At 36.5% G+C, this 11043-nt stretch overlaps 1 protein-coding gene across 1 annotated transcript; it reads left to right on the top strand.

The window, feature by feature from the left end:
- Positions 1 to 8139: 8139 nt before the first annotated feature.
- On the top strand, positions 8140 to 8961 carry LOC120068805 (the record flags this gene model as incomplete). Its single annotated transcript, XM_039020439.1, has 2 exons — positions 8140 to 8320; positions 8468 to 8961. Coding segments are annotated over exons 1-2 (675 nt in total), but the record flags the coding sequence as incomplete, so codon positions are not given.
- Between the last annotated feature and the right edge of the window lie 2082 nt (positions 8962 to 11043).

Raw genomic sequence — 11043 nt, forward strand, 5'->3', positions numbered from 1 at the left:
CAAACTGTGTGAAAAATTTTAATTGAAATCTTTGTAAATTGAAACACGTAGATATTATTTATCTTAATTAAGCTAAATTGAATTTCTTCCTCCTTAAGTTCAAAAGAAACCTCTTGATCCATAAGAACTATAGTTGTAAGAATATGGGAGATGATGTTCTCGGATCGACGAAGAAAAGGTCGGCTTGCTGGTTAGGGTTTGCCGGAGTTGGAGTCAGGAAGAACTATGATGGTGAATTGCCATTAGAAGTTTGAATCAAAATCCCATCAGTTTGTTGTGTGACATTCTCATTTAGCTCATCCAATAATGCTTTACATTGTCTAGTGGATGCATTTTCATTTCTTTTATGGGAACCTCCCACTAACATTGTTCCTATATGTATATATATATGTTAATTAGTAATATATTGTTGTCTATAATCTATTCACTCTTACTTTTAAATTTAGTTGTAATTTAATAGGAATATAAGATGTTAGAACATTGCATAAAATTTGTGGTTGGAGTTGTTTTATTTGATAACGATCTTGATTTTTTAAAAAAAAAAATATTAGAGATTTGTGAAGGGATTGAATCCCAAGTGGAAGCGTGTGAATGCCATATGATTTTAATTTCAATTTTAGAAACGAACAAAAAATCCAGAGCAACAAGAATTTTACAAGATAAACAACAATTGCTAATTTGTACAGCATGCTTTCAAAGAAAAATAGAGAGGAAGATAGGGATTCATGGATCTTACCCTTGGAGACAAAAAAATCTTCACGAATCCTCTCCCGTCATGAACAAATGGGACTCTCTCTTAAATTTACGAACACACAATCACAGTAACGTCAATGGATACCACCAATAGTTCTTACCCGTTATTCTTAAGGGTTGAGAATCGGCTAGTTGTCACTCTCACTCATGCAGATCAAAGGACAGCCTTCATATGCAGAAGTTCACAACTCACTCAGGATCAGGTTAAGTCACCTATGTCATTCTTGTGAAATATAGGTCTCTTCAAGTAATGGTGTTATATAGAGAGATTATTCATTTCGTGGTCTGGTCTTATATAAACTCTTTGTATAGAATACATATGCTCATATATCTCCACATGAATGATCAGGATTAGATCACTTGTAGCACTTTACAACAATTGTAACAACTACTAAGCTGGCCATATTCGTAGTGTCACTAGGATAAGGTACCCAACCTTATCTATCTATTACAGATCGTTAGTTTATCACTTAAACATAGATCCACTTGTATGTCTCCACATACACGTTTAATGTTTAAGTTAGAGTTGATAGCCTTGGATCTTAGTTTATTGGTTTTTGGGTTAAGGTAGTGATAACTCTTAAAAATACTAGTTTTCTATCATTAACACTATCCATTTTATACAATTCTTATGCATAAAATGTTCATTTCATAGGTAAATTCGTCTCGGAAGGGCGAAAGAGTCATTAGGAAAAATTTTAGTTAAAATGGAGTCAAAATGCATCTTGGAGTCAACTAATATGAAGAAGACACAAGAAATTATGAAAATGTCATCCCAACAGTGTCACAACCCCACTCCAATGTTGTTGTGTAACATTAAAAGGCAGTAGATGCATAAATAGGGAAGTGTCATGATGCTACCCTTCGTGTCGCGACACTATTAGTTTTGATGAGAAAAAAGAAGAAACACGTGCTCCCTCCAAATTTGTCCAGAGTTGGAACGCTACCTCAACCCCACTCTAACGCTTGAGGTCTTGAATCGACAAGAGAGTTGCAACGCTCTCCTTGCCATTGCAATGTTACACCATAAATATAAAATGAAAATTTAGCCATTTTCACGGAAAGATTAGAACTTCACTTGATTTTCTCTCAAATTTTTTATCTTTCTGCACTTTTTCTTTGTTTCTTACCTTATTTTTTATGCATCCATGCTCTTCCTTGAACAAATTTTGAAGGAGATTCTTCATTAAGGTGAGTGATCTAGTTTAGTTTAGGTTACATTCTTAATTTTCTTGGTATGAGGTTGAATTTTCTATAATCTTTCACGTAGTTGCTATAATTTCTATAATAAATTCTTACTGAAATTAATTCCTGAATGTGAAATAATTTCTATACATTGGATTTAAGATTTTTTAGCTAACTTTCTTTTATTCAATGATTGCTAGAAATAATAGCATGTCTATATGCTTAATTTCTTAGGGCAACCACAACTAAAAATTGAAAATGTGTGAATTTGGATTATTGGAAAATTAATCTTGTTCATAGTTATGCATGATTAGTAATTCAAGTACAATTGGGCTAGTAACTTAGGCTTTCTGAACTACTAATCCAATCTTAGTCAAGAACTGCTCTTTCTAATGAAAATGAACAATTAATTAGGCCGCTATTAATTCTTATTAATTGAGTCATTTTGTAACGACCCAGATTTTAACACATATAGAAAATTAAATGTCAAATAATAAACCGGACGAAATTTTATTTAAAGGGGTGGAAATTTAGGAGGAAAAAAATGAATAATTGGAAATTGGAAATTTATTGGATTAATTGGAAATTTATTCATTAACAAAAAATAATGAATAAGAGAGCAGAATCAGGGAGGATTAATTGGAAGTTGGACGCTAGCTAATTTAGGAGATAACAGGCAGTAGATAACTTTTGTTTGGACACTACTCATTGGAAGAATCGGAGGTGAATTAATTGCTCATATACTCTTAAAATTTTAAAGAGTTAAAAAGAGGAAGTGGAATCCACAATCAGTGAAGGAAACCACGCGTGAAAACTAGCGAGATTGGAGAGAACATTGGAGAGAGCGAGAGTAAAGAGAGCAAGATTCTTAGTGAGACAGTAGGAAAAAACGGGAGCAGGAGCAGGAGCGGGAGCAAAAGCGAAAGCAAGAGCGAGAGCAAGAGCGGAAGCGGGAGCGAGAGCGAGAGCGCGACCAGGACAGCGAGAGCGAGAGCGGGAGTCGTGAGAGCCAAACCAGCAAGAAAGCTGGAGAGAGCGAGATTCTGATAACAAAGAGAGCGAGATTTGGATAGAATCGTGGATTATGCGTTGAATTTGGCCACGATCTTATAGATTATACAAAGAAAAATCCTAAAATTGAATACAAACAAAGAATGATGACGTAAGGGCAAACATTAACCAAGATTAGGTGTCTTATTGAGAGGAATCCTTAAACCCTAAGTAATTTTAAAGAAGCCACTTGTAGGATTATTTGTCACACTCAGAAGAGCTGAAAACTACTATAAATAGGACCCTTTGTCGAAGATTTAACCCATTCTCAAACAAATCTCAGTAACAAAGAATCGTGTGAAAGAGTAAGTGTGAGTGAGGAAGTTCTGTGAGGCTAAAAGAGAAAAGCTCGGGTAAGGTGTGCACAAATTTCCTTCTAGTTTAAAAAGGGAAAGCTCTACTGATCAAATCATAAAGAATAATAAGGATAATTAGATCAAAGAAAGGTAAGTAGTTTATCTCATCCTCTCTTTAAATTTCTATGGTAATGTAATTTATTATGTTGCATGATTATGTTTAATTGTTATACTGCATTACACGTTTAGAACACGTTTCTACTAAGGGACCATGCATTATGTTTGTTCACGATTACGTTAAAATCAAGTTTTAATTAGGTGTAAGTTATGTTTTCTAATCTTAGTTTACTGTAATGGTTGATGTTGATGCGACTCTGGACCTGACTGATGACCCGCTAATATCAGATGGGTTAGTTTCGCTTAAGTCATTCTCTATCAGGGGAGGAATTTATGCTTCAGGGTGGCAGGGCATGTATGGTTGCACTCAGAGCCTAATCTTAGTTATGTTATGCGGGATAGCAAGGTTGTATGGTTGACATCTAGTCAAATATTACGTTTATACTAATGGTTGATGTTGGATGCGAATCTGGCTACTGACTGCATGAACCGCTAATCACACATGGGTTAGTTTTCGCTTAGGTTCTATCTACCTCAGGGCAGAGAGATTTATGTTGGAAGCATAAACGACCATCACATGTTATTATACGTCTTGTCCATCATATGTTTTCATGACAATGTTGCTTGTGATTGTGCATTTGTTACTACCCTACGTGAGAAATACTTACTGGGTATATTATATCTATTCCTATATATTTTACAGCCTTGTAGGTAAGGAAACAACGTAGATGGCAGAATTGGAGTCGCTCAAATGGCAACCAGATAAACTCACTATTATAGGCAATGTATTTTGTACCACCATGATATGTTTTATGGATCCGGTGTTTTGTAAAATAAAATTTTATATAGTTTTTCTATCTAATTAATAAAATTTAGATATGTTTTTGAAATTTTACAAAATCATCTCATGATAGAAAAGTCTAAGTATGCATGTCATAGCGGACGGATCATAATTTTGTAAGGATCGGGCGTTATAGTTTTGGTATCAGAGCCGTTTGGGCCAAATAGGCTCTATTGCATTAGAAGAGTCATGGTGTTTGATGGTTCGGCTGTTAAGTGATGCACTAGCCATGCAAATACGTTGGTAAGTGGAATTTTCCAAACGAGTAATTTAGTAAACTAAGGTTGAGTTAAAAAAAAATTAGATTGCTTCCTTATTATGAAATATAAATGTGTGTACCAAATGCACACAAAAGGGTCAACACGACGAGGCAGACTCGAGTGAATCACAAAAGGATCAAAATCAAGGACATGGAAGCGCGTTATGTGTTACTTACACCAGAGGAGTATACATATAAAATATGAGTAATGGAAACACAACCTTGTCCACAACAACAAACACAACGATACAAATACTCGAGATCATTGGAATTCAGGAAGTTCAACCCTTAACATTTGATGGATCATCTGTGGATAATTATATCAGATGATTGGATAAAAAAAATAGAAACTATTTTCCGCCATATGAACATCCCAGAAGAATAGAAAGTAATTTGTGCCACATCTGTTTAAGAGGCCATGCAAAGTTCTGGTGGGAATCCACAAAAGACCACAAAGGTGTAGTCTACATTGCAAAAATTTAATCAGGCTTTTTACAACAAGTATTTCCTTTGACAGTGAGATGTCAAAAGGAAGTGAAATTTCTTAATCTTCGTCAAAGAGACATGTCGGTGGCAGAGTATGAACGAAGAAATTTGATGCTTGTCTCACTCTGTCTCGACTAGTAGACATAGAAGAGAATAAGGTGGAAAGGTTATTTTGGGATTAAGAGAAGGGAACTTAGGCATTGTTACATACTTTCCGACAAAAAAGTATGCCCTTACACTCGAGTGGCCTTACTCATGGAGGTAGAGTCTTGCTGCAAAATAAATTTGAACGAGGATGATCGCAAATGAAAGAGGAAATTCCCAACAAAGGGCTTCCAAAAGTCACAAGGCAAGCAAAAATTCCCAAAGACAAAGGACGTACAGTTACACAAGAAAAGTCAAAACATTTACATATCCTAAGTGCAGAATTGTGGAAAAACACATTAGGGGCAAATGTCTTCAAAACTTTGGGTGTTTTATTCATATGAGACACAGGTCACTATACAAAGTCTTACTCAAAGCTAAACGCAGACACCCAGCTACTAGTAAAGGTTAACAACACAGAAAGGATTGGTGTTTGCTGTTATAACTGTAAAAGGCGAGAGGATAAGATGAGTTGTTACAGGTAATTACATTCGGGTATTATGCTCAATTTATTTGATCGGTTAGTCATTCATTATCTCTACAATATTTGCAAACATGCTCAATTAACATCAAGAAACGTTAGGTACAATTTATCCGTAGCTAGCTGCCGGAGGTATTATGTTGGCCACTTAGTGTAGAAAACTGTGAATTGTCAGTATCAGGACATAAACTAGGGGTGACACTATCATGCTACGACATAAGTGATTTGAATATACTATGGTATGGACTGGTTAGCAGCAAAACTATGCAAGATAGAGTTGCCATAATAAAGAGGTTATATTACTTTCAACAAAGGACCAATGTTTAAGTTTAAGAGTTCTAAGCATTAGGCCAAGTAATTTTTAGCTTAAACAACAAACATTTGTTAACTATCCGAGGTTGGTCATATTTTAGACAAGTGTAGTAGATTTACAAACCAAAAAGTATGAAATTAAGGTCATTCTTGTAATAAGGGAATTTTAAGAATGTATTCCAGAAGAGTTACCAGGTTTACACCGAATAGAGACATAAAATTTTTGTATAGATCTAATTCCCAAAGCTGAACCAATTATCTTAAGATACCGATATAAAATGGCACCATGCAGAATTAAAGAACTCAAAACAGTTACCAGAATTACTAGATAAGGGATTTTACGCCTAGCGTGTCTCCATGGGGAGCACCTATTTTATTTGCTTAAGAAAAAGGATGGATCAAATGCGTTATGTATAGATTATCGGGAGTTGAATAGTTTGACAATAGAAAAGTATCCACTCCCAACGATTGATGACCTATTTGACGCGACTTACAAGGAGCTCTCGTATTCTCAAAATAGACTTGCAGATTGGATATCATCAACTACGAATCACAAGGAATGATATACCCAAACTGCTTTCCGAACAAGATAGATGGGCATTGATGATTCGTTGTGCTGCCTTTGGAGATACAAATGCCCCGCAGCCTTATGGACTTGATAAAGAGAATTTTTAAGGACCATCTTGATAATGTGTATTGTATTATAGATGATTTTTTGGTATCAAAGTTTGAGCGAGAACAATGAAAGATCTTTAGCGGAGTACTTTATATTCCGAACATGAATAACGTTGTATGTTAAATTCTCCAAGTGTGAGTTTTGGACGCGACAAGTTGCCTACTTAGGGCATATTATAAAGCAAGAAGGAATCTCAGTGGATTCTGCTAAGACTGAAACAGTTAGCAAGTGGCCTGCCCAACAACAGTCAGCGAAGTACGCAGCTTCCTTGGATTAGCAAGATATTATAGATGATTTGTGAACAACTTCTCAAGTATAGCATTACCTTTAACTAACCTTACTAAGAAGAATAATCCTTTTGTTTGGAACTAAGCATGTGAGCAAAGCTTCTAGGAACTAAAAGAAAAGTTGACCACAACCCCTATTCTCACCATACTTGACAGATCAGGGGGTTTAACTGTGTACAGTGACGCATCGAAGAAGGGGCTTGGTTATGTATTGATGCAACACGGAAAGGTAATAGCATATGCTTCAAGACAACTAAAACCTTATGAACAAAATTATCCCGTTCATGACTTGGAGTTAGCTGCCGTAGTCCTTGGTTTAAAGATATGGAGACATTACTTATATGGGAAAAAAATCCAAATTTATACAGATCATAAAAGCCTTAAGTACTTCTTTACTCAGAAAGAGTTAAATATGAGGCAAGGAAGATGGTTAGAATTAGTCAAAGACTATGACTGTGAGATCCTCTATCATCCAGGAAAATCTAACATTGTTGCTGATGCTCTTAAGCAGAAATCAGCTCATACAATAGCTCTAAGTACCATCTCCAAACACATAATGGATGACCTGGAAAAACTGAGATCTCACTAATATCAAACACCTTCACAACTCGAATAGCACAGTTAATTGCAAGACCTGCATTAAGGGAAAGGATAATTGATGCATAACAAATAGATAAATACCTAAACAAACAACTACAGTCAGAGAATGGAGAAACCAATCAATTCTCTATAGCCCCAGACTTTGCACTCCTCTACCGTGGGCGTCTATATGTACTAGATGATGAAGAAATCAAGAAAGAACTACTGAAGGAAGCTCATGAATCACACTTTTCAATACATCCTGGGAGTACCAAGATGTATCGAGACTTGAAAGCACATTACTGGTGGTGTAATATGAATAGCCGACTATGTAAGTAAATGTTTAGTTTGTCAACAGGTGAAAGCTCTACGACAATGACCACAAGGACTCCTTCAGCCTTTAAATGTTCCAGAATGGAAATGGGAACATATTTCTATGGACTTCATCTCAGAACTCCCGAGAACTATTAAAGGCCACAACATGATTTGGGTGATTGTAGATCGACTTACCAAATCGGCCCACTTCCTACCATGCAAAACCACTCACACTACGGAAGCACTAACTCAAATGTACTTAAAAGAAGTCATCCGGTTACATGGAATCCCAATATCAATTGTTTCAGATCGAGACCCTCGTTTCGTCTCCAAGTTCTGGAAAAGTTTATAGAAAGCAATGGACACACAGCTAAATTTCAGCACAGCCTTCCACCCACAAATTGATGGCCAAACAGAACGAGTTAATCAAATCCTAGAGGACATGTTGATGGCATGTGCTTTCGATTTTACTGGAGCATGGGATTCGCAAATACACCTTATGGAATTTGCTTATAATAATAGTTATCAGGCGACAATTGGTATGGCTCCCTTCAAAGCCTTATACGGAAAGAAATGCAGATCCCCTATACACTGGGATGAAATCGGGGAGCGAACACTACTAAGACCTGAATTGATGCAGCAAACATCAGAGTCAATTAAGCTAATTGGGGAAAGAATGTGAACAGCTCAAAGCAGACAGAAGAATTATGCTGATAACCGTCGAAAAGAGTTGGAATTCAAAGTAGGAGATCACGTATTTCTAAAGGTAGCATCAATGAAGGGCATTATGCGTTTCAAACGAAAAGGCAAGTTTAGCCCTCGCTTCATTGGACCCTTAGAAATATTAGAACGTATTGGCCAAGTAGCTTACCGATTGGCATTACCACCCACACTTTCTACAATACATAATGTCTTCCATGTATCGATGCTTCGAAAATACGTGTTTGACCCATCACACGTAGTAAATTATGAACCTCTACAAATAAGTGAAAACTTGGAATATGAGGAGACTCCGGTTTGCATCCTGGCAAAAGAGAAGAAGTCGCTTCGTAATCGGGAAATAAGTTTAGTGAAGGTTCTCTGGAGAAATCAGCAAGTGAAAGAAGCTACATGGGAACGAGAAGAAGAGATGAAAGACAAATACCCTTATCTTTTTAAGAACCAAGAAACTTTCGAGGACGAAAGTTCTTAAGGGGGGAAGAATGTAACGACTTAGATTTGAACGCATACAAGAAATTATATGTCAAATAATAAGCCGGACGAAATTTTATTTAAAGAGGTGGAAATTTAGGAGAAAAAAAATGAATAATTGGAAATTGGAAATTTATTGGATTAATTGGAAATTTATTCATTATCAAAAAATAATGAATAAGAGAGCAGAATCAGGGAGGATTAATTGGAAGTTGGACGCTAGTTAATTTAGGAGATAACGGGCATTAGATAACTTTTGTTTGGACACTATTCATTGGAAGAATTGGAGGTGAATTAATTGACCATATACTCTTAAAATTTGAAAGAGTTAAAAAGAGGAAGTGGAATCCATAAGCAGTGAAGCAACCACGCGTGAAAACTAGTGATATTGGAGAGAGCGAGAGTAAAGAGAGCAAGATTCTTAGCGAGACAGTAGGAAAAAGCGGAAGCAGGAGCTGGAACGGGAGCAAGAGCAAGAGCAAGAGCGGGAGCGAGAGCGGAACCAGCGACAACAAGAGCAAGAGCAAGAGCCGCGAGACCTAAACCATCAAGAAAGCTGGAGAGAGCGAGATTCTGAGAACAAAGAGAGCGAGATTTGGACAGAACCGTGGATTATGCGTTGAATTTAGCCACGATCTTAAAGATTATACATAGAAAAATCTTAAAATTGAATACAAACAAAGAATGATGACGTAAGGGCAAACGTTAGCCAAGATTAGGTGTCTTATTGAGAGGAATCCTTATACCCTAAGTAATTCTAAAGAAGCCACCTGTAGGATGATTTGTCACACTGAGAAGAGCTAAAAACTACTATAAATAGGACCCTTTGCCGAAGATTTAACCCATTCTCAAACAAATCTCAGTAACAAAGAATCGTGTGAAAGAGTAAGTGTGAGTGAGGAAGTTCTGTGAGGCTAAAAGAGAAAAGCTCGGGTATGGTGCTGCCCAAATTTCCTTCTAGTTTAAAAGGGGAAAGCTCTACTGATCAAATCATAAAGAATAATAAGGAATAATTAGATCATAGTCAAGGTAAGTAGTTTATCTCACCCTCTCTTTAAATGTTCTATGGTAATGTACCTTTATTATGTTGCATGATTATGTTAATTGTTATACTGCATTACACGTTTAGAACACGTTTCTCTACAAGGGACCCATGCATTATGTTTGTTCACGATTACGTTAAAATCAAGTTTTAATTAGGTGTAAGTTATGCTTCCAGTCTAATCTTACATTTATGTTAATGGTTGATGTTAGATGCGACTCTGGCCCTAATGACTGCATGACCCGCTAATCATCAGATGGGTTAGTTTCCGCTTAAGTCCTCATCTTCCTATCAGGGCGGAGAAATTTATGCTTCCAGGGATGGCAGGGCATGTATGGTGGCACCCCTCCAGGCCTAATCTTACGTTATGTTTATGCTAGGGACTAGCAGGGTATGTATGGTTGCACCCCTCTAGTTCAATATTACATTTATGCTAATGGTTGATGTTGGATGCAACTCTGACCCTACTGACTGCATGACCCGCTAATCATCAGATGGGTTAGTTTTCGCTTAGGTTCTCATCTTCCTATCAGGGCAGAGAGATTTATGTTGGAAGCATAACCGACCACCACATGTTATTATATGTCTTCGGTCCGAATCATATGTTTTCATGACATGTTGCTTGTGATTGTGCATTTGGTCACTACCCTACGTGAGAACTACTTACTGGGTATATTATATACTCATCCTATATTTTTACAGACCTTGTAGGTAAGGACACAACGTAGATGGCAGAATTGGACGTCGCTCAATTGGCCAACCATCAAACTCACTATTATAGGCACATGCATTTTGTACCACACGCTAGTATTTTATGGATCTTGGTGTTTTGATAAATAAACTTTTTATATAGTTTTTCTATCTAATTAATAAAATTTAGATATGTTCTTTGAAATTTCAACTAAAACTCATCTCATGATAGAAAAGTCTAAGTATGCATGTCATAGCGGTCGGATCATAATTTGTAAGGATCCGGGCGTTACACATTTTCTAATTACACAACCAAGCATATTAAGGATTTCCACCTAG

This window comes from Benincasa hispida, unplaced genomic scaffold (assembly GCF_009727055.1).
Source record: "Benincasa hispida cultivar B227 unplaced genomic scaffold, ASM972705v1 Contig1050, whole genome shotgun sequence".
Lineage (NCBI taxonomy): Eukaryota > Viridiplantae > Streptophyta > Magnoliopsida > Cucurbitales > Cucurbitaceae > Benincasa > Benincasa hispida.